The sequence below is a fragment of the Fonsecaea pedrosoi genome (genome assembly GCF_000835455.1).
Source record: "Fonsecaea pedrosoi CBS 271.37 unplaced genomic scaffold supercont1.3, whole genome shotgun sequence".
NCBI lineage: Eukaryota > Fungi > Ascomycota > Eurotiomycetes > Chaetothyriales > Herpotrichiellaceae > Fonsecaea > Fonsecaea pedrosoi.
The window spans coordinates 2,395,213-2,423,031 of record NW_013550613.1 but is presented as its reverse complement, the minus strand read 5'-3'; the positions used below and the strand labels follow the sequence as shown (position 1 = coordinate 2,423,031).

At 52.8% G+C, this 27,819-nt stretch overlaps 10 protein-coding genes across 10 annotated transcripts; 6 read left to right on the top strand and 4 right to left on the bottom strand.

The window, feature by feature from the left end:
- Window positions 1-125: 125 nt before the first annotated feature.
- Window positions 126-3,846, top strand: Z517_04788 (uncharacterized protein; the record flags this gene model as incomplete). The annotated part of the gene is made up of 2 exons (XM_013430116.1): window positions 126-376; window positions 441-3,846. 2 exons carry the CDS (start codon window positions 126-128, stop codon window positions 3,844-3,846), a joined length of 3,657 nt encoding a protein of 1,218 aa, XP_013285570.1.
- Window positions 3,847-4,992: 1,146 nt separating this feature from the next.
- On the top strand, window positions 4,993-5,943 carry Z517_04787 (uncharacterized protein; the record flags this gene model as incomplete). The annotated part of the gene is made up of 1 exon (XM_013430115.1): window positions 4,993-5,943. One exon carries the CDS (start codon window positions 4,993-4,995, stop codon window positions 5,941-5,943), a length of 951 nt encoding a protein of 316 aa, XP_013285569.1.
- A 762-nt stretch (window positions 5,944-6,705) lies between these two features.
- Z517_04786 (uncharacterized protein) lies at window positions 6,706-10,553 on the bottom strand (the record flags this gene model as incomplete). The annotated part of the gene is made up of 3 exons (XM_013430114.1): window positions 6,706-7,966; window positions 8,022-9,135; window positions 10,022-10,553. 3 exons carry the CDS (start codon window positions 10,551-10,553, stop codon window positions 6,706-6,708), a joined length of 2,907 nt encoding a protein of 968 aa, XP_013285568.1.
- A 565-nt stretch (window positions 10,554-11,118) lies between these two features.
- On the top strand, window positions 11,119-12,448 carry Z517_04785 (uncharacterized protein; the record flags this gene model as incomplete). Its single annotated transcript, XM_013430113.1, has 3 exons — window positions 11,119-11,380; window positions 11,427-12,219; window positions 12,274-12,448. 3 exons carry the CDS (start codon window positions 11,119-11,121, stop codon window positions 12,446-12,448), a joined length of 1,230 nt encoding a protein of 409 aa, XP_013285567.1.
- A 555-nt stretch (window positions 12,449-13,003) lies between these two features.
- Z517_04784 (uncharacterized protein) lies at window positions 13,004-14,977 on the top strand (the record flags this gene model as incomplete). The annotated part of the gene is made up of 3 exons (XM_013430112.1): window positions 13,004-14,142; window positions 14,212-14,341; window positions 14,444-14,977. 3 exons carry the CDS (start codon window positions 13,004-13,006, stop codon window positions 14,975-14,977), a joined length of 1,803 nt encoding a protein of 600 aa, XP_013285566.1.
- A 1,095-nt stretch (window positions 14,978-16,072) lies between these two features.
- On the bottom strand, window positions 16,073-18,964 carry Z517_04783 (uncharacterized protein; the record flags this gene model as incomplete). Its single annotated transcript, XM_013430111.1, has 2 exons — window positions 16,073-17,908; window positions 17,957-18,964. The coding sequence occupies 2 exons, from the start codon at window positions 18,962-18,964 to the stop codon at window positions 16,073-16,075; spliced, it is 2,844 nt and encodes a 947-aa protein (XP_013285565.1).
- A 2,784-nt stretch (window positions 18,965-21,748) lies between these two features.
- Window positions 21,749-22,867, top strand: Z517_04782 (uncharacterized protein; the record flags this gene model as incomplete). Its single annotated transcript, XM_013430110.1, has 2 exons — window positions 21,749-21,811; window positions 21,872-22,867. The coding sequence occupies 2 exons, from the start codon at window positions 21,749-21,751 to the stop codon at window positions 22,865-22,867; spliced, it is 1,059 nt and encodes a 352-aa protein (XP_013285564.1).
- A 158-nt stretch (window positions 22,868-23,025) lies between these two features.
- Window positions 23,026-23,904, bottom strand: Z517_04781 (uncharacterized protein; the record flags this gene model as incomplete). The annotated part of the gene is made up of 1 exon (XM_013430109.1): window positions 23,026-23,904. The coding sequence occupies one exon, from the start codon at window positions 23,902-23,904 to the stop codon at window positions 23,026-23,028; it is 879 nt and encodes a 292-aa protein (XP_013285563.1).
- A 309-nt stretch (window positions 23,905-24,213) lies between these two features.
- Window positions 24,214-24,723, top strand: Z517_04780 (uncharacterized protein; the record flags this gene model as incomplete). Its single annotated transcript, XM_013430108.1, has 1 exon — window positions 24,214-24,723. The coding sequence occupies one exon, from the start codon at window positions 24,214-24,216 to the stop codon at window positions 24,721-24,723; it is 510 nt and encodes a 169-aa protein (XP_013285562.1).
- Window positions 24,724-25,197: 474 nt separating this feature from the next.
- Z517_04779 (uncharacterized protein) lies at window positions 25,198-25,671 on the bottom strand (the record flags this gene model as incomplete). Its single annotated transcript, XM_013430107.1, has 1 exon — window positions 25,198-25,671. The coding sequence occupies one exon, from the start codon at window positions 25,669-25,671 to the stop codon at window positions 25,198-25,200; it is 474 nt and encodes a 157-aa protein (XP_013285561.1).
- Window positions 25,672-27,819: the final 2,148 nt, after the last annotated feature.

Below are 27,819 nucleotides of genomic sequence, written 5' to 3'. Positions count from 1 at the left end.
CTGCCCCGTCGCGACTTGACGCGTTCATGGAGCCATGCAATATTGAGGCCACCATCATCATGTCATCCTTCTCGTGGTTTTATGTGTAGCCTTTTGATCCCTTCCTATTCCACAGTCATTCTGCTATGTCGCCGCAGATGATTCTACATCCGCCATCGAAATCTGGTTCGACCATCTCGCGGGAGGATGATATCCCCCCTCAGCCACTGGATCAAGATGTGCAGGATCCTAGTCATAAGACAGGACTAGGTATATCCCAAACCATCGGGACACTTGCAATCGACGACTCGCCCCAATCTCCTGATACTATCGGGCCAAATCATGAGAGAAGGGAAGCTGTCGCTTTTCACAACCTCCCTATCCAGGTTCTGGAGAGGTACGCCACCCATAAATAGAATAGGGCTTGTCCGACGTCCGACGTCGATGCTAACTTGACCTAGAATACTATGGACGGTCGATGCCAACAGCTTTGCGTCATTGGCTATATTGAACAAGAACTGGTATAGGGCAGCACAAAACCGAGAACTTTACGCCCATCACCTATCTCGGTGTCCATCTTATGCCTTGTCCAACACCGTCATTACCGGTCCGTTTCGGAAATTTGACCTATATCGGCTCAAGACAAAATTCGCGGCAGAGGTCCGGCGAAATCTGTTCGAGGCATATCTGCAACCTCGCCAGACTCTGATTAATCTGATATCCGTCAATGCCAGTTCCTCCGCCGCTTTGCCTGGAGCTGAAGCGTTCCGCTTCTCTTTCTCTCCAAATGGGCAATCGATTCTCGCGCTCAGTTCCTCACGGATATACGTCATTGACGCCGTCACAGATCCTATCAGTGTGCGCCATGAGCTGAAGACGATGAGACGGCCTTTGGCGGCTTCGATCACTGATGACGGCACAATATTAGCCGTCCTGTCCTCCAAACATCAAGCCAATGTATATCACTTGACGCCAAATGGCGTAAAACATATCCAGGTGCTGGTCATGGACAATCCGCCGAGGACGATCGCGTTGGCTCCCGAAGGAACAGTCCTGGCCGCTGCGTATGAGGGCGGCGTCGAAGTCTTTTCCCTCGCACCGAATGCTCTTTCCACAGACCGACGAGCTGTGAGGAGCGAAGGCGTCGATATCTTGAGCTTCTCAGGTGATGGATCGATGCTAGTGGGCAGCACCCAAAGTCTCGAAGAACCATCGGCGGTTGTCATCACTGCGCCATTCTACACCGAAAATGATCTGTCGCCAAAAGAGGTTCACAGTCGCATGTGGACCACACAGATTCTCTTTCCACAAATTAGCAGTATTTGCAGCCACGCAGAGTTGCTACAGGGCCATACAGAGGGTGACGCCAACTGGCTTTTTGCTTACGACCACACCCTCATGTCTTACCGAGCCGTCCGCACTGATGACACCCGAACCGGCGTCGCATATTTCTTGAACCCAACGACGAACAGGCGATTTAGCCTGCCTGCGCCATCAACCGCGCCCACTGCGACTGTGTGTGGAACTCTCGTTGTGGCCGGCTTCGCTGGAAGCGGTCTCTGGATTTATGGCGTCCCAGAAAAGCTGGACGTCAGTCCAGACATGGGTTCGGTCGTCGAGCGGCACGAACAACGCTTACAAGGGAGGGTTCCGCTTACCTCTGCGACGGGCCATATTGAACCATTGATGGCATATTCGCCTTCGATATCTGGAAGTAGCGAGGATATCGAGGATGACTCGCTAGCAGCAAAGGTCGACTGGCGAGAAAGCCTGTTCGTCAAATGTGAACGAATCAAGACTCTTGACGGCGCCACGGCAGCCAAATGGGTGGAGAGGTGCGAAGATAGACCATGCGCTTTCGCCGGTAAGCGGCTAGTTGTCGTGGCCCCTGGTGGTGTCGATCAATTTATGGAGGAACTCGGAGACGAAACTATGCCGGTTGACGGCTCGCGCCTCTCGATACTCGACTTTGATTATTCGCCGTCCAAAGGAGCAGACCGCGAATTGACTATCGAGGTGGGCGATAAGGAGCCGGAATTACTCATTGAACGAATGGGTGATATGGATATTGAGGTGGCAATGGAAAGAAGACGAACAGTCAGGGAACGTGCAAGAGGGGGCATGAGAGGCGGCCTCGGTCGATCCGTCACTACAGCTTCAGCGACGCCGGGATCGCGCCTGAGAAGTGTCTCTCAGGCTTCCTCAGCACTAGACATTGACGCACAAATTGCTTTGGCCAACTCAAACCCACTGCCCTCACAACCAGCCCCGTCCAATTTACACAGATCTGCCACAGCTGCTGGGTTTTCTACGGCACGGTACCCTCCCAGACCACCTCTGGCGCAGCAACAAGACACCGCCAATGCCATCTATCACCGTTCGCCTGGTCAACAGCAGGATGGTTGGGAGTCGCCACCTCCACCTTATACCACAGGGTCTCTGCATCCTCAAGCGGGGGGGACATTGGGTTCACCTTTGGTCCAGGCACGTCCGATGGCAGGGATATCCATGCCAATGGTAGGGATCCCCGAGAATGGCCATGCTCCGCAGGTTCACCCTGGCTTCGGACATGGCAGTCCCATGACTCCGCAACATCCATCTCAGCCTCTGCATTTGACTCCTCAACCGGTGCAGGTGGTGATGGACATTGCTTCCAGGCATGCCGTCGGCCAGTATGGTGCTCCAGTCACCATGAACGATCAATCATTTGCTCCAACACCGGAGACGTATCAACGTGCGACTCCAGCCTCGCAAATGCCTGTAGTGAATGCACCGTTTGTCCCGTCCGTATCTGGAGAATCATCAAGGCCGGTATCGCATGAAGGTCGAACTTCACCCTTCCAACAGACTCCAGTCTCCCAGCGGCCACACACGTCGGATCGTCCGTCTCCTCTGAACGCCCCTCTCCATGTACCGCAGTTTTCTGACGCGGCTTCATCTCATAAACCGTCTTCATCAGGATCCGTGACATTGACTGGAGCAAATTTGCAAGCGCGGCTTAATCACCCCGTCCCACCAACTCCGACATCTCTGGAACGGATGCATCTGCCACAATCCGACGGTCCTGCTCTTCATTCTGTGATTTCCCAGCCGGCACTTTCACCCACCATTCAAACCAATGGGTCATACAGTATTGTCCCCCCGACAGCTGACCAGATGGCTCATCTGGACCGTCGAGTCTCTCAAACTCTGCGCAAGCCAGTCCCGCCAATCGTCACTTATGGCTCTGCCTATCAAGGGGCTCCAGCACGGGAGTCGAGCGGCAGTCCTAACGTGCCACCCTCGCCACCTCGAGGCGTATGGGGCGCCGCGGGAATTCCAGGATCTCCGTCTTTTAACAAAGCAATCAATCTGCCCAACGGGTTGATGAGGAGTACCTCCAGAGGAAGTGGTCGTTCAATTCCAATTTCTTCATCGACACCAAATCTACACGCTGCACTACCGATACAAGACCAGCGACCTCGCATGGGCAGGCTCGACACTATTGACAGCATATCTAGCTCGTATGGGCCGGGCGAACCAGGTTCGAGGTCACACAGTGATGTGCAAGGAATGGGGCCGCCGCTGCCACACCCGCAACAAACTCCGTTCTTGATCACCCAGAGTCAACCAGTCCCACAGCCGCTGTATGAACACATACCAACTCATCGAGCCCGGGTTTGGGCTGGAAGTGACCCGAGCCCAATTGAGAGTGGGGACAGACGCGTTTTATCAGACCCCACCTCCGCAGAATCTGGCAAGAAAAAGAAAGGAAAGAGAAAGAAAGGCGAAGAGGTGCCGAGAAGTCAAACACCCATGCCAACCAGTTCGAGGCCCACCAAAGAAGGAGGCGGTGGGAAGAAGGGAGGACGATGCATCGTCATGTGAAAATCGTATAAGCATTGCCGTGTGGAGACCAAAAGAGAAAGACACGATCAGGAATATGCAGTGACAAGGTGTTCCAAGTTTCTTCTGCCATCGTTGTCTGAGGAAGGTCATGATTTGATAAACTTGACTTGGAAGCGACATGTGGACGAAATGGCTGGCAAAAGAAAAAAGAGAAGAAAGGGGGCCTTCATCTGAGTGGGTTTCCATGGCCTCATATACAGGACGAGGCTGGCATCTATGTTAAACTGGGTCTCCCAGACATATCTACTATGTTCTGATTGATTTTCGAGGGCATTCAAGGCGGAATATGCATTGCGAACAAAGCTGATCTAGCGAGACTTTGGTTTGGGTTTCTGGTTATTGGCGAGTTCCCATGGATACTGGAATCGATTGGGAATTTGAAGCTCATTTGGTTTCCAGCTGGCAAAAAAGTCTCCATTCTGGATGCATCTCTGTGAAGGTGCCAATATGGCAACATATGTAGGTACATGATGTCAAACTCCGACCACTACACCACTACACCCCATCAAATTCATACGAAAAAGAGGACCCTTCCCTCTCTTCTCGCGTAAAAGTTTCCCGACAAACGACCCCTCCAATGCCTCTGACTGGCCCGTCGGCAATTGAAAATCAAGATGGCGACAGCGAAGGAAAGAAACCGGGTGAACTCCGCAGCTCCTGATGCGGAGAGAGGGCCGATATCTGCCGACGGCGGCGGGTGAGGGACGTACGTGGGACACCCAAGACTAGGAAAGAAAGCCTATGGCACCATCTACATCATATTTAGATCACCGATCTCCCTTGAATTCGAGTCGAGGTCAGAGAGGGAGAGACAGAGAGAGACCTCGTCATCGTTTTGGTGGTGCCAGCCATTTTTTTTTTTTTTAATTCTCGGTGTGCACGCTGTGAGCAGAATCATTGTTTCACGACCCGCGGAGCAGGACACGAAAGAAAAAAGCAGGATAAGAAAAGGGTGAATAGATTGTGGAAAATAAGAAGAGCAAGAAAAGAAAGAGAGAGTCTGTGAGAGAGTGTGACAGAGAAGAAAAAAAAGGACCCAACTATCAACCACATCACTTGATTATCCCTAGCGTACGCGAGGAAAAAGGCAAGGCCAAGGCAGAACACACGCACATCTCGTCAAAGATGAAGCTCCTCTACCCGACGTCGCTGCACCTGAACGTGCAAGACCTCGAGGGCTTCTCGGTGTCGCTGCACCCGTACGACGTCAAGAAGGAGATCCCCGAGGACCTGCTCGACGCCGAGGTGCTGGTGACGTGGTCGAACGCGGCGACGAACCTCCAGCACGCGGCGCGGCACATGAAGTCGCTGAAATGGATCCAGTCGCTGGCGGCGGGGCCCAACGACGTGCTCGCGGCGGGCTTCGACCCGGCCAAGGTGACCATCACGACGGGGTCGGGACTGCACGACCGCACCGTGGCCGAGCACACGCTGGGCCTGCTGCTGGTGGCGGCGCGCAAGTTCCACGAGATGCGCGACTACCAGATGCGCAACCCGCCCGAGTGGCCGGGGCACCTGGGCGGGCCGCAGCCGGACCGGCCCAAGGGGGCGTTCACGACGCTGCGCGACGCCAACGTGCTGGTGTGGGGGTTCGGCAACATCGCAAAGACCCTCACGCCCATGCTGCGCCTGCTGGGCGCCAACGTGCGCGGGGTGGCGCGTCGGGCGGGTGTGCGTGACGGCGTCGAGGTCCACGGCGAGGACGCGCTGCCGGAGCTGCTGCGCGAGACCGACGCCCTGGTCATGATCCTGCCGGGGAGCGCCAGCACGCGCCACGCCCTCAACGCCGACCGCCTCGCCCTACTGCCCAACCACGCCTGGGTCGTCAACGTCGGCCGCGGCACCTCGGTCGACGAGGACGCCCTGTTCACCGCCCTCTCCAACAAGACCATCGGCGGCGCCGCCCTCGACGTCTTCGAGACCGAGCCCCTCCCCCAGAGCAGCAAGCTGTGGCACGCCCCAAACTGCTTCGTTAGCCCCCACGCCGCGGGCGGCAGACCCCAGGACGCCGAGAAGTTGATCGCCGCCAACCTGCGCCGCTTCCTGGCCGGCCAACAATTGCAGAACGTTATTTGAAAGTTCTCTCACGGGGAATCGAAATCAAATCAACCTGGCTAGATGCTAGAAAGCCAGATCCACCTTTCCTTGGTTGTTGTTTTTTTTTTGGTTCTGCCCGTAGCCACACCACACCCCTTGAAGGGTTTTATAATCCAAAGACGGAGGAGGGTCTCAAAAAAAAAAGTGATCCGAGGTATAAAATCGCAAGCAGGCAGGCAGGCAGGCAGATAGATAGATGTCTATTCTGACGAAATGAACAACCGAATGATGGGATCTCCACGACTCCCTCCTTCCCTACACCTTCTGTCCCGAAGAACTCAGCTGGCAATATTGTTTGTTGATTGATTTGACTAGAGATAAGAATAGAATAGGACAGCACAGATATATATTTTCCCAGTCAATCTATCTATATCCCGATGAAAAGTATATCATATGTATGTTGATGGTAATGAAAGACGTTGTACGTGCTTTTAAACCTCGAAGAAAAAGAGGGAAATTCCAACGGCTTGCTAGAAGTGCTGCTCAATATGGATCATTCGATGTGGGAGAAACCCAACCAAAAGAAAAAAGCGAAAAACGAGATAGATGGTGAAGGCGATCTTCAAAGTGCGACAACATCAAGGACAGATTGTAAAATGAACGGCCGAGTCACGACAGACTCGACAGCCAAATTCGCCCATAACCCCAGAAGGGATGAAACCCTTTTTGCCTGCGGCCTAAACAAAAGGCCGCTGCCGCTCGGATAGAGCGAGGTGTAGTGGTGATCTCTGAAAAGGCTCATCACGCAACCTGTTCGATCGTTCGTTCTCTCGCGTCAGCTGCTAAGATACTCGGCCCTGGCGCACCGAAGCTGGCTGTTCTGGGCCTCGCCAAGGCATCTTTGGAGGTCATGGCAGATGTGTGCGCTCTCGAGAGCACTGGCCCTCCAGAACAAAAGCTCGAGGTTCTCATGTGGGCGTCTTCCTCCTCGGCCCAGGCGAGGCTTTCGTCTGGAAGTAGGACAGCGCGGTCGATGCTGACGGGGAGCCCGCGGTGGCGCCCACGAAGCATAACGGCGCACAGGATCAGCTTGCTCGCGAGGTGCCACGCGCCGGAAAAGCTGTAGTTGTTCCACGGCACGCCGACACTGATACCCACACAGCCATAGCCACTGACCACCTCGAAGATGACGTTGAACGTGGAGAAACTGACAGGGTCACGCTCAAACTGGCCCGTCTCAATGGCAGTGATGGCGAAAATGGCGATGGCGATCCACCACAAGTCGTGGCCCAATTGGGATCGCAATTGGAGTCGGACAAAATCTTGCCGAGTCCAGACAGGAGTGTTGGCTGATGGGCCACCATGTGTCATTGTGATGGTCCGTCGGAGACCGTTTAGGAATCCTGTCTTCTTGTTCTCTCGCGTAGCATCGTCGTTCTCTTGATAGATTGGCAGTTCGTCCGCGAAGATGCCCAGCGACCTCTCTTCGTAAACATTCGTGTTTCGAATTGTCATCGTGACCGGAAAGGCGCTCAAATACATCATGAGAACGTAGAGGACTAGCAGCCCGGAACGCAGGCCTGGTATGGAGACGACATAGAATCCGCCACTCCTCACAGCCAAGGCTTGGAATAATCCCGCAACAATTCGAAATCCTGTTGGGAGTGAGTCTACCACCTCATTGCCAATATTGAGCAATTCGAACGCAACCCAGTCAATAGTGTTCAGAACGACCACCGAGGCCACCAACCACCAGGTCGCCGCGCTTGGGAACAAGTTCGTGTAAACCCTTCGGGGATGGTCGAGGCAGAATTGAATGGTGCGCCTTCGTCTCTGCCAGTCTGGCGAGGGATGTTCTTCTGGAATTAGCTTTTTGAACACCCACAGTATCCCTCGCAGAAAAGCAGGAAACAGGGTATTTCCCGCCAGGATGAGCAAACTAAGCGTCAGGAGGCAGTAGTAACTCCGGTTCAGAGCGACGGCGTTGGCATCTAGGAGAGCCATGCCGCTGTTGTTGAATGCGCTAATAGCGAAAAAGGCTCCAGTCCAGTAAGGGTTGAGACTACATCGAGGGTCAGTTTCGCTGTCTATCTATCCGACTGTGTCAGGTAGCTTACCCATTCTCCTGCGTCGTACTGGGACGGTTAGCGGTGAGCCAGGCACCGACACCAAGCGCGCCGAAGAGCTGAAACAGCACAAAATAGGTCGGCACAAGCCAGGAAAGCAAGCGGATTGCATCGTATTCGATTCCCCCCAGCATTTTTCTCTCCCTCTCGCTGAGATGGTGGAACTGTGAGTTCCTCCCAAGATACCCATGGAGGGTGTCAAGGTATTTGTTGAGCTTATTTGCTAGTGGACCGTCAGGGGGAAGCTCGTCCTCGATGGCCGATTCTGGCATCGAATACGGGAATTCCAAAGGCTGCGTGTTGCGCGGATGATTGTCGAGCCTCCGCGCACCAACACCTCTTCCCTCGAAGAAACTTGTACTTTGGCGGATATTCCGGGCTCGAGTCTCGGTATATTCACTAGGTGGGTGTTGGACTTTGAACCTGATGTGGCTCGCAATGGGATCGTTGGAGGTGCTTCCAGCGATCGTCCCATCTACTGACGAATTGCGCCGTACGTCGGCATGCGGACCGATGGGTTCTGGACGTTCTCGCGATCTAGACGAGGCTTTGTGCTCATCCACCTTGTGGAAATTTGACACAGGACGCCCACGAATGGCGCCAGAGGCCACGGCAGCCTCGCGTTCGTTGTCATGGACATGATCTCTTCTCGATAATGAGAGAGTCAATGTCCGAGGCCTGTGGAGGCGATTTATCCGTCGCTCTGCAAGTTCTGCAAATTTCTTTTCAAAGGCTCGTTTCCTTATATGGAGAATGGACGATGAGACGAAAATCGCCGAGCCGAAGATGATGAGAAGAAATAGCATGATCTGCTGCCAGGTATTCAGCTCCGAGAGATTGACGGTGTTCAAGCCGGCCTCTGTCATGGCCGAAACGCACAGAAAGAGACTGTCGACGTAGGACACCGACTTTGCCGGGGTGGACGAGCCCCAGAAAATGAGGCTAGACACCAAACATGTGACGATGAAGTAGAAGTAGTGCCAATTGATGAAGGAGAACTCGGAAAAGACGCCGAGGACATGTTTACGAAACAGAGCAGCGGCCCGCAGCAGGATGCTGTGTTCCCTGGCATCATCGAGAGTGACCTCGTGGGACGACGGTGGTTCTGGGGAACAGAAAGGATCAGAGAACATCCAAAAAGGGAGGTGGCACAAAGAAAAAGTTCCTTACTTTCCATGGCGGCTTCGAAAACAGGGGAAATTTTCCGCCCCTGCAGATTCAAGATATCCCAGAATCGGGATCCCGGTTATTGTCGTAACGCATTGTCGACGATGGCAACGGGGTTTCTAACAAACCAGAGAATCAATGCCTGTACTGGTGAGAAGACAAGTGAAAGGGAAAAGGGACGGGGGGAGGTTCAGAAGGTGATTCTCAAGCGGGAAAACTGTACAAAGTAATAATAATACGGGGACAGCGAAACGAAGGAACAAGACGGTCCCTGCCAAGATCCGCAAGTAACGCCAATTCTGGATTAGGTTGCGGGCCGATCGGCAGAGGGCAGGCAGAATATGTCCATGATAGGGCGGCGGGAGAGGATGGCGGGGTATTCCCCCGGTATCATACCACCCACCCATGACCCCGATCCTTGCTGGAGAAAGACAATATCTGGTCGCTATACTCGGTACATGGGTTCAGAACCACCGGAGGGGATCTTAAAAAGCTAAGTCATGTATGCGTTGGCGTAATCCTCGGGTCGATAAGAGTAGCGAGTATACCAGCCTACCTACACAACACATCGATTAGACCCTTTGACCAAAGAAACCCCGCCCCTCCCAGCCAGACAGTCAGATATTCCTCCTCGCCAACACGTTCCTTTCAATGCTGACCACCACCTTTCTTCTCCATCTCCATTGTCTTCACTATCCGGTCAAATCTGGTAAAAGATCCAAACCCCTCGATACAACAATCAACGACCCAGCACCACCAAGCTGCTGATCCCCACTCTACCCAGTGGCGCCTCAACTTTCTCTGAATGAACCACACCGCCTCACCGCCATGGACAACTACCATGACACCTAGCACCGCTGGGGCTAGTGTGTAGCTCAGTTCGGCCAGCCAGGGCGCTACGCCACCAAGGCTCCATACCTGATAGATCCACGATCCGGACTCTGACCTGAGGGACTCGCGAAAAGGAAATGTCGTAAAAATCAAGAGACAAAGTCCAGACAACGCCCATTGCCACACCCGATCTGGTGGCACGTACTTGCTCACCACGATGGCAGACAAATCTAGTTGCTTGAGGCAGAGTTCATGCATCGTGACGAGTCTCTCCCTGGCTTCCATCAGACTTTTCATGGGAGGCTCAAATTGAATAACATGTCGTCCGTAGGCTGACGAGATAATCATGTGTTCCGTGGTGATATCCAACATTTGAGCCGAGGCAGTACCGGGCGAAGGGACATGGGAGTAGTGTTGTAGGTAGAGACGAAGGGAAAGCTGATGATCTGCGTTCATGTGGGTGATGATGCGCGCCTTCATCGCCGAGACGTCAGGGGGACCGCGTGGAGTGGTAGATGCAGACATTGTGATCGAGTTCAGCTAGTGATATTATTGTAAAGAGCTTCTACCGCAACGTCGAAAAATTATTCGGTCGTGAATGGCTACACTCTCTTTAAAATGATGACCGTGACTGTGGCTGGTCGAAATGCGGGTTTCTGTGGTTGCCTAAGCGAAATTTGGAGAGATGGAATAAGATGAAGAATCCGTGATTGATTGACTGCGTCGAGCTGCGGGAGAAAATCCAGAGAACGCAGGGAAGCGCAGGCAGATCTAGCCGTTGTGGGGTTAGAGTGTATGCTGCTTTAAAGTCAGATATTGGCATCAAGTCCCCCGAAAGCATCTCTCAACCTCGACAAACCTCTCAAGACCAAGACCATCTGGTCTCCGGCTGGTCCAACGCAATGTGGAGGCCTCCAAGGTCACCATCTATTATACGCCGACTTTCACCCTCGGTGGCCATACAGAATCAAACCGACCTCCGCCTATATGAGCCACGCCATCGACCGATTTGATGGCGTCATTCAGCCCATCGATATAAACCTGTCTCGTCCATGACAAGAGTCAATATTGTCAGCATCACATCGTCAACATGGCGGCGGCAGCGGTAGTAGCAACGCGACAGCCTGATATCCAGTACTCGCCCGACTTTCACAAGTATGAAGCTCGAGTCAAGCGCAGACTTGAAACAGAAAAGACGCTTGCGACCAAGACCCTCCCTGCGGGCTTCCCACGACGATTGCAGTCAGACTTCGTATGGGACGGGGCTTCCATTGCAAAAGATTTCGATTGGACATTTGTGCTGAAGCCTGAGCATATCAAGGAATTGGAACATGCCCTTGCACATTTTAAATGTCAGTCAGCCTTGTATCTGTGGCAGGTGTGCTGACATTGTTATAGCCTTGAAGAAGCCTCTGGGTTACATTGACCAAGAGACTTTCCCTCTACCAACCCTACACGAGGAGTTACGAGGTGTCTCGCGCGAATTGCACTTCGGCCACGGATTCAAAGTCGTCAGGGGTATTCCTGTTACACGATACTCTCGAGAGGAGAACCTCATTCTTTATGCTGGTCTTTCATCGCACATTGCTCCTCTGAGAGCGCGCCAGGACAGCCACTACAATGGGGAGCCCGCCGATGTGGTCCTCGGTCACATCAAAGACCTTAGCGCAAGCACAGAGAGGGCTAGCATCGGAGCCCCCGCTTACACTGCGGACAAGCAAGTATTCCACACTGACACTGGCGACATCGTCTCATTGTTTTGCCTGAGCCCCGCAGCAGAAGGGGGCAAAAGCAGATTGGCAAGCACTTGGCGAGTCTACAATGAACTGGCAGCAAATAGGCCAGATCTCATCGAGACGCTTTCCCAAGACTGGGTTGCCGATAACTTTGGAAATCCTGAGCAGCCATATATATCCAAGCCTCTTCTGTTCTATCAACCCGCTACGACCCAGACCCCGGAGCGCATCATCTTGCAATATGCTCGAAGATATTTTACGGGCTTCGGTGCCCTGCCCCGGTCTACAGCAATCCCTCCGATCACTGAAGCACAAGCTGAAGCTCTAGATGCAATTCATTTTCTGGGAGAACGCTTCAATGTTGAACTGGATTTTCAGCAAGGTGACATCCAGTACGTAAACAATTTGGCAGTTTTCCACGCTCGCGATGGGTTCAAGGACACGGAGGAGCAGCAGTAAGACTCATTAGTTGATTACCTGAGCCATCTTGTACTAACAGTTGTCGCCAGACGCCACCTCGTTCGCCTCTGGCTTCGCGACCCAGAGTTTTGCTGGGAAACACCGAATGCCTTGCAACCTAAGTGGGCGCAACTGTACCATGGCGTCACCGCAGACACGCAGGTTTTTCCCTTGGAGCCATATGTTCGAAGCGCTAGCAATGGATCCCAGAAGGCCACTCAATAGATATCGGCCATTGGCCTCCCTCCGGCGCATGGCAAATCGGCGATGCCTTGTTCATAGGATGACTGGGTGAGAGAACGTGAGGTTTCATACTTCCTATCGCCGCGCACGACGGCTCTTGTGCATTGTTCATCTTCTATACTCCATGCATTCTATTCCTTGTAAAATAGTAGACGGGCATCCTTGGCCAGGATTATTGGGGGGCTGGCATATTGCACCATCTGCTACGCTGGGCACGTCGTTAGAGCACACGACGATCCACGCCGAGGATGGCATCTGCTACTGGGCTCAAGTGGGATGTCTAACAACGCCATACCCCTGGTCAAGCACGACAATCGTGCATCGTGCAGCTGCTGCAACATCAACAACGCCATCTGCTCAGGAAATGCGCTGAGTATGTCGCGCCATGCGATTGCGTGAGGGCTTTCTTTTGCCACGGGAGGCGACCTGAGAATGGCATATAAGAAAACCCGATCATGGACTTGTCCTCTCGTGCGCGAGATCCAGTTGCGTACCGTTCCGCTCCCGGGGAATATACTTTGATCCATTATTGACAAGATGGTCTCCTTAAAGTGGAGGAAACGAACAGACCCTCCGAGCCTTGTCCACGAGCAGAACGATCTCAACTCTACAACCTTCCTCGCCGAAGGGAATCTCAAGTATGCCGTTGAAAAGGGGGAGAACAGCAACGAGCCATCTTACCAGGAGGTGTCGGGGGCTCCCGTCGAGACGCGTTCACCTCTGGGCTATCATGTCGGCCAGGTCACCATTCTGTTCCTCAACCTCTCCAAGATGGTCGGTACTGGAGTCTACTCGACCCCCGCGTCGATTCTCAAGGGTACAGGCAGCGTCGGGCTTGCTCTGATCTACTGGTTTCTCGGCTTCATCATTGCTGGATCTTCTCTATCCGTCTATCTGGAATTCGCGAGCTACTTCCCGAACCGATCCGGCAGCGAAGTCGTGTACCTGGAACAGGCGTACCCGCGCCCTCGATACCTCTTCCCAGTCACCTTTGCGATTCAGTCCGTGCTGCTCTCGTTCAGCTCCTCGAATGCCATCGTCCTCGCACAGTATCTGTATCGCATCAATGGCGCTACTCCCACGGCCTGGGAGCTGAAAGGGGTGGCCGTCGCCGGATACACTGTGGCATTCCTCTTCGTGGCCTTCTCAACCCGGTGGTCCTACCATATCTCCAACGCCATCGGTGTCGTCAAACTGCTGACGTTGGTATTTGTTGCCATCACCGGCCTGGTAGTCCTCGGCGGAAACGTCTCTCGAGTGCCAGATCCCCATGCCAATTTCCGCGACGCATTCTCCAGCTTTGAAGGGGCCTCGACTTCGGCATACGGCGTGACAAATGCCTTGGTGAAAATCATCTTCTCCTACGCCGGCTATGAGAATGCCTTCAACGTCGTGAATGAAGTCAAGAACCCGGTCCGCTCCATTCGCAACTCGGGGGGCCTGTCGCTTCTCATCGTCGCCGTACTCTACATGCTGGCCAACATCGCCTATTTCTCGGCGGTTCCGAAAGAAGAGTTGGTCAAGTCGTCGCAGATCGCCGCCAGTCTGTTCTTCCAGCACGTCTTTGGGTCAAGCGGAGCCGTCAGGGGTCTCAATTTTCTCATCGCCCTGAGCGCATTTGGCAACTTGATTGCGGTGTTGTTGGGCCAGTCCAGACTGATCAGGGAGTGTGGTCGGTATGTTTCGACCTCCCTTGAATAAGAAACCCAAGCCTGTCCCCTTCAATGAACTAACTCTGTGCACAGGCAGGGCACCCTCCCGTTCCCAGATTTCTGGGTCAGCACTCGACCCTTCGGCACTCCTCTTGGGCCTTACTCGGTGAAATGGGCATTGACGATGCTGATGATCCTTGCGCCTCCCGCGGGCGACGCTTTCGTAAGTTAACTTCCTTAACAGAACTCGGATCTGAGACTCGATCTCTCAAAGAAAAACAATTGGCTGACCAAGTCGTCCTTCTCTTTTTGTTACTGGGTATAGAACTTTGTCGTCGACCTGGCCAACTACCCAAGCTCCTTCTTCAACTTCCTCATGGCCGTGGGCATCTACTTTGTGCGGGCTCAGCGCCGGCGGCTCAACGTGCCGCCGCCGTCCAAGGCGTACCGGTTCCAGGCGTGGCACGTGGCCGTCCTCTTCACCATCGCCGTCAACCTGTACATGCTGATCATGCCGTGGTACCCACCGACGGGCGGCGCGACGGGCGGCGACGTCAGCTTCTGGTACGCGACCTACGTGGTCACGGGCATCGGCATCCTGATCGCCTGCGCCGCCTACTACCTGCTGTGGGTGTACCTGCTGCCGCGCTGGCGGGGCTACCGCATCCGCCACGAAAAGGTGCTCCTCGACGGCGGCGAGGTCACGCACAAGCTCGTCAAGGTGCCCCTGGACCAGCTGGAGGCGTGGGACCGCGAGCACGACGCCCAGGGCCGGCTGCTGGGTTCCGAGGGCCGTCGGAGTGGCGACGAAACCGTCGTCGATGTGCAACATCGCTTCGACGGGGACGAGAAGTTGTGATGATGATGATGATGATGGTGATGATGATTTATTGGCTCTGTCATCCATCATCACTTTCTCAATCACTTGTTCTCACGCATACGTCTGCAATCTCTCTCTCTCTCTCTCTCTCTCTCCGCCTCTGCCCCTACCTCTCTCCTTCTGTGTACCTTCTTTCCCTTGGCCTGGCACCTGAGCTCTCGATGCGGCGATACAAATGCACTAGTCTGTCTGACTACATGTCTGTGTGTGTTTGTCTCTCTCTCTCTCTCTCTATCTCAACATCAACACCACAACAATGGAACTAGCTAAAATAAATACCATGTATGTAAATAGCCATCTTTCCTCCCTATCCAGCTAGCTAGTCTAGCATATCTGTGCCTGCATCACCGACCAACGATCACCGATCACTGGTGTTCAATTCAATCATGATTCAAGGGGGAACATGCATGTTAATGTGTCGCAACCTCTTTGTCTCGGCCTCAAAGCACTATACCGTCAGGATACATATGATGGCCAAAGGGGCCTTAGTCTTGAAAGTTCTGCAGGTATTTGGCGGATCTGGACGACCACAGGTGTGTCAAGTAGATGTGTTACAAGGGAACTTTATGTACATGTCAGGACGAGATACAGATGGCTCACATCAGCTCAGAAGCATTTGGCTTATAGCAACTGCGGGCAACACAGAAGATGATGATAATGTATTGCCAATTTCTGACAATCGAGTATCCATGAGTGAGATCGAGTAGTCTCGCCCCTATTAACGAGTTCCCCCTCCTGCCCTCGATAGGCTTTCACTATCTTGAATCGCCATAGCATTGCCGTTCCCCTGTACTCCGTTGCATTTTCTTGTTCCTTTAACCATATCCAACATCATAACCCATCACGTCATAGCTCGTCTCAGTGTACTCTTGCCCCTCTTTTGTAGGGATGTAATTAGTCGGCGCAGCATATCAATCTCCTCACTGGAGCGTATACATGCTGGAATGAGGATGGAACGCCACCGCGTTATAATTGACCTCGGTCATTCGTGATGAGCAGGAACTGGAGACTCCTCGACTGCAGAAATCTTGGTTCTGTCGGATTTTGCGTGTTGCACACAATCTTGCGTTTACCTCAACCATTCACGATGGACTCGCCATGTGTAGCATGTGCAAACAACAATAGCTCTGCATTTTGCGGGTTCGCCGAGTTCGCAGCTTGCGTCTCACGCCAATCCAACAAAGCCTCATGGACCGCCTCGTCACTGTCGATAAGAATGAAATCGCCATCTTCATCCCGATAACGCAAACGAACAGATCCAGAGGCAATCGAATGATTCGTGAACCGTGCCAGCTTCGCATCTATACGATCGGCCAATGATCTGAACTGAATATTGCTGGCAATGATCATCGAGACATAATTCTCATCAAAGCAGACCTTGGCTTTAAGCTGACTGGGGATATAGGGTTCCCCATCGCTGGAGGGCGATGATATGGGAGGCGAGAAAGCCCGGCCTTGTGATAATGACGGTGCATGTCCAGGTCGCCTGGGATCATTGTTATACGATGGATCATAACTATAGCCATGACCCGGCATGGGAGGCCGCGGCGCCGAGGGTAGCCCAAACTGCTGATGAGGAGTGCTTCCTCGTGATGGAGGCGCGTTGTTGGGCGAATTGTTCTGACTCCTGCTCGGAGGAGCCATCTGCTTGGCCATGTGAGCGGGTATCGGCGGCACAGTTGGGACATGCTCGGTCGAAGTATACTTGCGACTCTGTTGAACCATTGGGTGCACATCAGGACTACTCGCGGACCGCATGCGAGGCACTTGCATTGCTGGGCCAGATGACTGTCCTCGACTTCGACCGTTTGCCAGGTATGGGTTCCCACTTGTTTGGCCGTTGGGGTTTCGCGCCATGGCGGGAGCAGTATTTCGATGTGACTCCGGAGGGTACATGCCGCCGCTGACTGGAGTAGTCCCTCGGTGATAACCTGCAAATGCGGATTGGGAGCTGGACCGAGCTGAGATTGTGGAACCCGGGGGGGTATCTCGGTCAATGGGAGAGAAATACGAGCCACCGTTGAATTCATGTGGAGATGCGCTGGGAAGTCCTCGAGTATTCAATGAAAGTGCGCCTATTTCCCCGGCGGGCACCCGCATGCGGTTCGCTGACATCTGAGGGCCGCTGCCACCACTGCCTCCTGTGGCGGAACGTGACCTGAGACTCGTGCTCGAGGCATTTCTGCTCATGCTAAATTCGGAATATCCGTTTGCATCAGTCCCGCCATAGGTTGTTGAGGAAAGTCTGCTATAATCATCGTCCTCCTCTTGTGTGAGATATGGGTTTTCCAGGTTCGCTCCTTGCAAGGAAAGAAGATGGGTTTCCGAGATGCCTCTGGCCTTAGACTCCAGCATACAAGCCGACCGTTGAGTCTCAATCAAGTTGTGCCACTTTTGTAGTGTATCATCGTTTTTAAATTTGATGTTGAATGTCTCGATGCCGGACTCGCCTCTCCATGAAATTTGCAAGGAATAGCTTCCAGGGCTTGTTGTAGGGATGACCTGGGTGACATTGGCAAAATAGATTCGTCCTTTCAGATTCATCTTGGGTTTGCCACGTAGACTGAGAGCTGGTTTGTTGTTTGCCAGTCTATTCTTCGGTTTATTGGCATTGACATCCTTACACATGACCAAGATCCGGCTGAACAGGTAGATGTGATACTCTTTCTCGTCCGATCGAATCGCACTCTCTTTCATGACATTGAACGTCCCAAGCAGCAGGAGTTCACCTAAGGCGGAGATCTGCAGTTGCTTCCAGTCATCTATCCGCTCTTGCAAGTCTTGAAGGGCGTCGTCTCGAGTCTCCTTGTCAATAGAAGCATCCGCTTGCATGAGCACATCTTGAATAATGGCAATGGCACTAGTGAGATCCGATTTCAGAGTTGGGTCTTCTATTTGATTCAGCAGGTCCTGAGGAGGTCAGCAATGATGTCTCAAGTAAACTCAACTCATACATACTTTCAATAGAAGAGGGTATTTTGTCAGCCGCTGGAATGGTTTGAGGAGGAATCCGTTGAGGATAGTCGGATTCGCAAGCATCTGTTTGGTCAAGGGGGATCTTGCGGTCGCAACCATTTTGTCCCATTCCTGCTGGCAACTGGCTTCACATCTCCTCTGGTTTGCGATGAAAGGCTCATACTGCCTGAATGGATCCCTGTAGTGCACAAAGAGCTGACCCCAATTCTGTTGCTCTTCTGGCATTTCATTCTGTTGCTCGATGCGAATCAGAAACCGTTGCGCAAAGTCCAGTAGATTGTTCAGGTTGAGGAAAATGTTGTGGATGGCGTCCCCAGTCAAGGCGCCGACTTCCTCCAACTCCTTCTTCAACGCTTGCAAGTTCTGCAAGTGGTGAACATACTGTCGTTCGGTCTCTACGAGTTCTCTCAGAATATATTGTCGCCGCGTCATTGTCTTCGGCGCCTGCTCCGGAGCGTTGGATCCGGCGTCCGTTCCTTCGCGGGAATCTTCACTGTCCGTTGATGGGTGTAGTTTGCCGCTCAGTTTCAACATATCCAGCACACGGTTCACCAGTTTTGTGACTTTCACAAAACCAGTCGTATTGTCGCTATATAGATCGGTAACAGTAAAGGTGTCCGCTGCAGGGATATTCATCTGTTGCATGCATGACTTGATGAACAGAAATGCTGCTTCCTTGCCCACTCTGTCCGGTCGACTTGTATCCACGGTGAGGTCACCTTCTTCTGGGTTGGAAGCATTATAGATGGTGAGTAGCGGTAAGCCACTCCGGAAACACTGCCACAGAGAAGACACTGGATCCGTCAGACCATCTGCTTCTCGCTCTTCCATTTCTTCGAGATATGGGCGAAACCCGGGCACGCCGGACAAGCGCCGCCGAAGTTTGATACATATTTGGTAGAGCGATTCTCCGTCTCTTACGTTTATGATGTTGTTTTTGTCCAACATTGGGCCATGGTCACCATTCATGACCGCTGGAGCAGCCAACATAGTCGCCCCGGCAATTTGTGTCGCTTAAAAACAGGATATGGTTGTGCCTGGTTCAAAGGCAAAGTTGTTGACGCATTGATCAGAGCACGGTATCAGGTTATCGAGGATTCGAGCTGTCGGTGCGGCGACGAGGGGCAAAAGGAGGATGTCTCAATCCGAAGGAAAGTGCAAGCAAGATGCCTGGAAGGCGCGTATTATGGTTGGGTTTAGAGATCGTGGACGAGTTTCAGGGAGTCTCGAGAAGTAACAAGGAGCGGACCAGCGCCGAGGACGACGGCGAGGGATATCTAGAACGGGACTGTCAGGTCTGTAGGAAGGACAAAAAGCAATGGCAGCAAGCAAGGAGGCAAATGGGAAGGACGTTCATACCACCAGCGCAGGACGATTTGACAGTTTCTTTCCCCAGGTTCCACAGGGAGACAGGTGACAGCGATAGGACGACGACAAAGCGAACGAAGGAGGCGGGATGGTACGAGGCTCGCGAGCCAGTGTGTGGCTGCTATTGTTGGGTGTTGATCAACTCAATCAATGGCGGCGGTAGCAGGGGAGAGGTGTGGTTGGTGGTTGTGGTGCAAAGAGAGCCAATCAATGGGATATGAGCAAGGGATGGAAGCGCGACAAGAGGAACAGCCCCCAATGAGGATTTTCTCAGATCAATAGTGTACAGGCGTACAGCAGTACGAGCAATCAAATCAATGAGATCCAAGAGACACAGACAGTCAAGTTGTGTCTCGTCGTGGGTGGCGGTGGGTGTGATGTGCGTATGTGCAGACGTCGGGGTCTGTTGTGGCGGGATTTCTGCTCCAGTGGGAGAAAAGAATTGAGGTGTGTGGAAAGAAACAGGAAACGAGAAGCAAAGGCAGAGCGAAAAAAGCTTTCGTCTTTGAGAGCAGCCCACACACACAAACCACACCAGAGATGCGAGAGCATGTGGAGAATTGAGAAGAAAGGGCCCCCTGGTGGCAGACGCAGGTGCAGATGCAGGACTACAGACTATGCAGACTCGCGCAGTCTCCAGAGTCTCCAGAAGCAGGTAGACCAGATCGATACCAAACCGCAATGAGATGTGACAAGGGCGTGATGGGTGGTCTGCCTTTTCCTTCTTTACTCTCTCCGTACCACCGCCCGCACTACATATGGAGGACTCGTACGAGAGTGCACTGTGTCCAGCAGTGATGTCTCTCTCATCAACGGTGTTTTCCATCCTTCGTCCCAACTCGACTCGACACGGCCCGTTGCTTCTCCTCTCCTCAGCCCCCATCACCCCCGTATTACTCGCAAATCACTTTCCCACTGGGAATTCCTTCTCCCCCAAACTCCACCCCTGCTCGCCTCCCTGAATACCCCTGTTGACATTTTCCACTGGTGCTGTGCTCGAACGATTGGAAAACAATGGAACGCCCCTCAACACATCCTTGACCCATTCCCGCGGGATGGCGCCGCCATGTTCACATCGCCAAAGAACCACCAGCCTTACCTAAACAGTGCCACAAACTGTCCGCCCTTCCCTGATCGAGTCGACGAAGCTCCGCCGAAACCGCAGTTGGCGCCCAGCTGCCTGGGATGTCGCTCCAGCCGGGCTACCACACTTCTTTTCCCCGAGAGTGGCCAGTCCTAACGACTTTACCAAGATTGTTCTAGTCGCTCGCGGCTAGAAATCTGGTGGCTTGCCGTGCTACAACAACTGTCAGGGCCAAGCTCCTCCCTACTTGTCGTCGCATCATCTGCCTGGGGATGATCAGAAGATCATGACCAATGAGAGGAGGCTGGCACCGTCGATCGGGTCTGACACGGCACACCCATCATGTAATCGGTCCTACGAGTTGATCGTACGCTACCTCGTTCTGGGAGGATTTAAAGTCAAGAGATTTGAGCTGGAGGAACGGGCAGTTGATGACCGTTGAACATACCCACGTGAAGGTAAGCCCAGGTCGCGATGATGTTTCAGCATCCCATGAAGTGACAGTGAATACGGAGAACGAAGAGGGGGCGGTAAGATGAACATTCCGGCGTGGGAAGCCGTGGCCGAGTTAAGGTTAAGATATACTCGGTACGAAGGCATCTTACGTACCCAACGAGCTAGAAGAGAAGATCAAAGTCACAGAAGTGAAGAGTTTATACAAGACCCCTGGGTGCCCTCGTCTCCAATCACAATGTCTTCTGCTCGAGCCCCTAGGTTCATTCGCGTTTCGACATGTTTCGAAACAGGCTTGTACCTCCAGCGTAGTGAGTCATTGGAGTTGGCGAACACATAATAGTCGCATTCACGCTATTAGGAGGATTCTCTTTCACGCTCTGCGAGACTCGAAGATGGTTGTGGATACTTGCTGACAAGACTGGCAGGGCGTTCAGCTGCTGTTCAAGTTACTGGTCCAGTCATCCATCTACTGAGGGTTACTAGATCGATACCTCAAAATGTATACCGAGTCGCACCGGGATATACGAGTAGTTGGTGCAAGAAGACGACATCCCCCGCATTGTTCCCTTTACTCCTATTATGTCGAGAACCTCGAATAAGTCAAAAAGCCGAGGTCGGTTGGACTGTTTCTGCGCCATCGGTTATTCCCGAGTCTCTTGTGCCCCGCGACTGAACACTGTGAGAATGGTACCGAGTACAAAATAATAAATTAAGAGGCGTCCCACCGAGGGTCATATTCTTTCAGATTACATACAAAAAGAACTGCGATAGCCCCATCGGTCTCCCGAAAAAAAAAATCGATTACAACTTCAACCATTCCTCAAATCCTCTTGGCCTGATATCCGAGAATATTCATAGCAGAAATCATGTCGTACACAGACAAGGAGTATCTTCTCTCCCTGGGGCAGATAGACCCCGAGCTCAAAGCGGTTGGTCTAACGAACAGAAGTCTTTCGGCGCGGGGCGTCCTCTGACAGAATTGAAATTAGTTCCTTGAAAAAGCAAACTTACCCCCACCGGACTATAGCAGTCTTGACGACTTTAAGGCCATGGTGGACAAGCGGAATGCCGATGCCATGAAGCTCTTGGGCCCGTCTCCGCCGGAAGTCAAGCAGTCTGAGTTGGAATATCCCACGAGGGACGGTACTAAGCTGCGGGCAAAGCTCTATCAACCGACAAACCCTCCCAAAAACGGCAGCCCCTTGATCGTCATGTACCACGGCGGTGGGTTCTGCATTGGCGCGCCAGAGGGCGAGGAGCAGACATGTCGCAACTTTGTCCAGGCCTTCGGTGCCGTCTGCATCTCGGCCTCATATCGGCTTGCACCACAGTTCAAGTTTCCGTATGCGCCCAAAGACGCTTGGGACTGCTTAAAATGGGCGGCGGCCAATGCAAAGTCCTGGGGCGCCGATCCGTCGGTTGGTTTTGTCATTGGCGGCACCTCAGCCGGAGGAAATATAACGGCTGTCCTGGCTCATGTGGCGCGGGACGAGAAATTGTCTCCCCCTTTGACCGGCCAGTACCTTGCCATTCCTGCAGTGCTGCCGGCAGACGAGATCCCAGATAAGTACAAGGAATTTTACTTGTCGTACGAGCAGAACAAAAATGCACCAGTCCTGCCTGTTGCGGCGATAGACATGTTCATGCGCGGGTATGCGCCCGACCAGACTGACGGTGTCTGGTACGCTCCCTTCAACCATCCTAAAGGCCACAAAGACCTTCCGCCAGCGCTATTCCAGATTGACGGGATGGACCCGCTGAGAGACGAGGGCATCATTTATGAGCGCGTGCTGCGAGAGGAGAACGGGATCAAGACCAAGATGTATGTCTACCCTGGTCTACCGCACGGGCATTGGGGATTCTTCCCCTTTTTGACGGGAAGTAAAAAATTCCGTCAGGAACAGGTCGAGGGAATGAGTTGGTTGCTGGGAAGAGAGGCCGATTTCAGCAAAGTCATCACCCAGGCTGTGGCGGCGGGTGTGTGAAGCAGCAGCATTCAAGTGTTCGGTGTTGCTTGACATAGAACAATGACTGTGGACTCTGTCCCGCAAAAGAGGAAATATCAGACCCTCATTAGATATCATTGCTCACTTCCATGGCTCTTTTTTTTTTTTGTCGTGACAAAAGTAGACTTTTCCCTCTCTCATTTCTTTCTCTCTCTAATTTTGAATTTGATACCGTTCTTGTTCACTCCACCCACCGTCCTTGCCATCTTTGCCCGCTGTAACTCCAGCTGATCAGCAGCGGCGAGGATTTCCCGCTGCCGGGTCTTCAAGGCCTCGAGCTTTGCCACCCGCATATCTTGAAGGCGTTTCCTCCTTTTACGCTCGGCACGCAAACGACTCAGGGCGTCTTGTTCCGCTAGGAGGGCTTTCTTGGATTTGGGTTTTGAGGGTTTGTCCTTGTCGTCAGAGACGTGGATCACTGTTGTTGCCGCCAACATCTTCACCTCGTGCATTGGTTGATCTGCTTCAACCTCCACAGTTTGGTCTTGTAGAACTTCTCCAATCCAACTTCTTTTCTTTCCCCTGGTCGTCTTTTCAGGCTCGTCATCGTCGTCATCGTCAAATGTTTTCCTCGTGGCTGGCTTCGATTTTCCGCCGGTGATGCTGTCCATGCCCACCTCTTCCGTCAATCTTTCGATCTCCCTCCTGCCCTTGGCGGCTACAGTCCTCAGATACCCAGCATCCTGTGTCTTCAACAACTTGACCGCGTCGTGACTCAATGGAACACCTTCTCTCGCTCTCTTGTTCCCATCATCATCATCCCCACCAGTCTGCTTGGATTTGTGTTTCCCCAACCCCGCCCTTCCCTGGGTGATCATGCCAAAGGCGAATTCATCCGGGTGGCGCTCCTTGGCCTTCTGTGACAGCTGGGCCAGTTTTTTCTTCTTGAGGTTATAGTCCTGCGCTCGGAGGGAATAGTCCTTGTGCTTCTCGAGCAGGCCCCATTTTTCGCGGCTGGCCGGTTGCGCGCGTTCCTTGTGTGGACGCCGAGCGACGGCGTTGCGGAGAGACGACATTGTGCTTGCGGTCTCGAGAGGACGAGAGAGAGGTTGAAGGAGGGGTGGCAGGAAGTAGAAAAACAGTGATTTGTGTATGGCAACAAAAAATATTAGAGGTATTTGGGGAAATTTCGTGTACACTGCGAGTCCGCATCCGTAGCTTTCTCCACACCTGCTCCTCGAGGTCGTTCGAGCTCTGCAGATCAATTTATTTGCTCACCATTGACTACCTCAATCACGCTACTCAGACTTGCCATGAATACATCACAATTTGACCTTTAGGCTCATTCATCTAGCCACCTGCTCATATACTACACCGCAAGAACAATGGAGATGGCTCCGTCCATCATCCCCGAAGCGACACAGCAACCAACCCCGACCATCGGAAGACCACAACCTCAGAACAACCTGCACAATCCTCTTCCTCTATCCGCCTCGCAAGAAGCCGAGGTCCGCAATCTTTTTCACAAACGAGTCCGCACCAGATGTGCCGATGTGATCAAAGACTTTGCCGACTGCGCCCGCGGCCGCACCATCAGCGTCGCCTGGACCTGCCGCGAACAGCATCTGGCCATGAACAGCTGTATGATTCAATACGCCACAAAGGCCGAGGAAGATGCCGCAAGAGAAGAATGGTTCCAGGGTATCTTGGCAAGGAGGAAGCAAAAGGAGGAGGAACTTGCTGCCGTCGAGAGACGGAGGATGGAGGTGATTGAGTTGACCAGGCGGCAGGAGGAAAAGGAGAGGCTAGAGGCTGAAAGGAAAAAGAAGGAACTTGACGAGAGCAAGAGAGAAACAGAAGGGGGCAAACAGAAAGGATGGTTTTGGGGCCGGTGATGATCCTATCGAGAGATTCCCATGACGCATTGCTCATGGCAGACGGGCCGTGGTCTTCGCACCTGCTTCGGAATGGAGCATTGAGCTGGGATTGACGCCTAGCAGATCAGCTATGTTTATGATTGATCTCTCAGCAACTCCTTGGACCTTGAACCATGGAGGTTACGAGGCCATTTGATGGACGGCATCCTGCATACCGCATTTGGGAGAGAGCAGAGTACGACTCATTCTCTGTTGGAGTGTACACTGCGCCTCTTCCAGCTCTTGGAGCGCCGTTCTCGACGCCTTTCAGCAAATTCTTGCACCGCAGACTGATGATTCCCTCTCTCACACCTTCCACGAATTCGAAAGCCGCAAATTTCGAGCCCGAGAGCCCTCCGAGTTTGAACGCTTGGTACCTCATCCCTCAGCACTCGGTGAGCCGCCACAAGACGAACTCGCAGTGACGACTGTCGCCAGCGTAGCGCCAGTTCTTCACCACCTCCACAATTGCCCATTATCTCGCTCGAATTCTTGCCGGTTGGGAATCTCCATAATCTCCATTCGTGCCTCGATTTCGGTGTCTGTGTCGACCTCCATCCCTCTGAGCGACAAATCCTCCAGCTCACCGTGCCAGTCCAACATCTCATCTCTCCAATCCTGATCCTCTTCGGCCTCTTCTTGGATCTGTCGCAATTTGCGCTTGTGTCCTCGGCTTTCTGCACGCACAGGGTGTCTCATCTGCTTCTCTGCCTCACGCCGGGCCTGTCTTTCTGCCTGGATGTGTGCGCGATAGCGGGCCTCGAGGTCCCATCTTGCTCGGATGTGGAGGTAGATCACATAGGCCGCTAGGAGCCAGAGGAGGATATTGCCAATGGCAAGGAAGACTTCAAAGGGCTTTGGCACTGTATTTGCCCGAGCGATTGTCTGCGATGAAGGTCGCTGAGGGGATCCAAGGACGGTGCTCATTGTATATTTTAGCCGAACACTTGATGGCACAAGCGAGGACGTCGGTGACAACTGGTTTTGTGTGGATTTGTGGATGTTTTGAGTCTGAAATGAACCAAGTTTCTATCTGAGAGTATGGTGCCTTTTCCCAACCTATCCGAGACAGCAAGATTCGTTATCTTTTGTTTGTTGGTAGGTGGGTGCAAGGGATACAAATATACGTTCCTGAAGACCTGTTTGTCGATGGTCAGAATCGAGAATTTTAAACAAACGCAAGCAACGAAACGTTCACGTTCACGGTGATCCACGGAAACGGACGGAAGGAGATATGCAATCGACAGAATCAAGTAGGCATGTTTGATTTTACGACAGGGGTGAGCTATGAGTTGGTGTTGTCGTTGAGGATTGAGTCCTGTACCGAGAGAGCGACAAACAGATCAACCAGACATACATGTCAACTCTGGATAAACAGTAGGACGAGAGAGAGAGAGAGACAGGCAGGCAGTCAGGCAGTCAGGCATATGTACACCTATCGTTCTCTCTATCGTGCTGTCCTTGGAAGGAATGGCCCCATAGCGGTGGCGACAGTGACCTTCTCACGTGCTGCCAGTCTGTCAGCGACAACTCGTCGCTCTCCTATGTACAAATGCAAAATCGCGGCCATGATGCATTTGTCGGCTCGCTAAACCACTCCCCTCCACGCCGAATCTGGCGGTCCTGAGCACAGACAGCTGGCTAGACTCTTCAACAAAGACATCGACAGCAACAGCGATAGCGACGCTAATCCATCATTTACTGACATAGATCTATCAAGGCCTCAATCAGGGATCTCATGCCTCCAATTAGCTTCAGCTAGAAGCATTGATGGAGGCAGAGGCAGCGATAACAGAGCTCGTCGTCTTCTGGCCTCCGAAAATCCAGCTCGCGCTCAGAGTGCCTTTGTCGGTTCGTAAAATCCATCCCTCCCTTCCTTTCTTGAATTTTTTTGTGAGGGCGGACACCTGGACGACACAGGGGGGTTGTACATAACACAGGTGCATGCTGTTGTCTCCTCGCGAAAGTGAAGCATGTTGTCCATCCCACCTTTGTTGGCTCGCAGACTCACTCCCAGCAGGTCTGATCTTGCTTGAGCAACATGCTTCTTGAGTCTTTGCCTCTTTGATCTTGTCCCTCGTCTAATTGCGAAAATACAACGCTGGGAGGCCAGCCAGACTATCTTCATCTTACGGAATTGGAAGTCTGTTTATTTCTTCATTTCGGTGCCCCTGACTCTCAGGGGCACTGCTTTTATCTATCTGTGCGGAAAATGAAGCATGTTGTTCCATCACCTTTGTCGATCCACGGGAGAGGGATACTCAAGTTGAGGTGTCTTGGGACTCATGAAGCAGATGGTGTCCATGGACATGTTGTCAAGACGATTGTCGCTTCGATGCGAAATCGAGATGAGTTGATATTTAGCTTTTTCGATGCGTGAGAAAAGTCTCATAATGGGATGGTGCGCGGTCAGAGAGCTGACATCCTTCAAAAGCGACACAAGTCAAGAGGCTCCGTCGATCTACAATGTCTATATCAGGAGGTTTCAGTGAAGGGAGGTGGGTATCCGAACCATGCACCAGGATCGTCTGTCCTACAGAATCGACACAGGTTGAAATGCTTCATCGATCTACGATGTCTATCTGAGGAAGTGTGTGTCAGCGAAGGGAAGTAGGTGTCCAAACTATGCACCAGGATTGTCTATCCTGCAAAAGTGAGACAGGCTCAGAAGCTTCGTCGATTCACGACATCTGCACGAGGCAGTGTCAGCCGCCTCGCGAATTCGAGGCATGTTGAGTCTGTGCCTTTGCCGACTGGTGAAAAGCTTTATTTCTTCGGAATTTGGAAAGTTTGACGGGCGCCCGCCTCGTCAGCGTGGCGTGTTGGACGCCCGTGATTCCTGCAGAAATCCACAGCCTGTTTTTTTGGCCCTCGTTACCTTGTCGATTCGCGAGAATTCAGGTATCGAGCTAGTCGTGTTGACCCAGGCGCAATTCACCGGAGGTGCTCACAAGTCCCCCTTTGGACACAGAGATGGCTGCTGTGTAGAGTGGTACAAGGTACTCAGACAGAATGGTCCAACTGGTATGATGAATGGGGCGGAAGAGTAGGGAATGAGAAAGGTCAGGGAAGTCT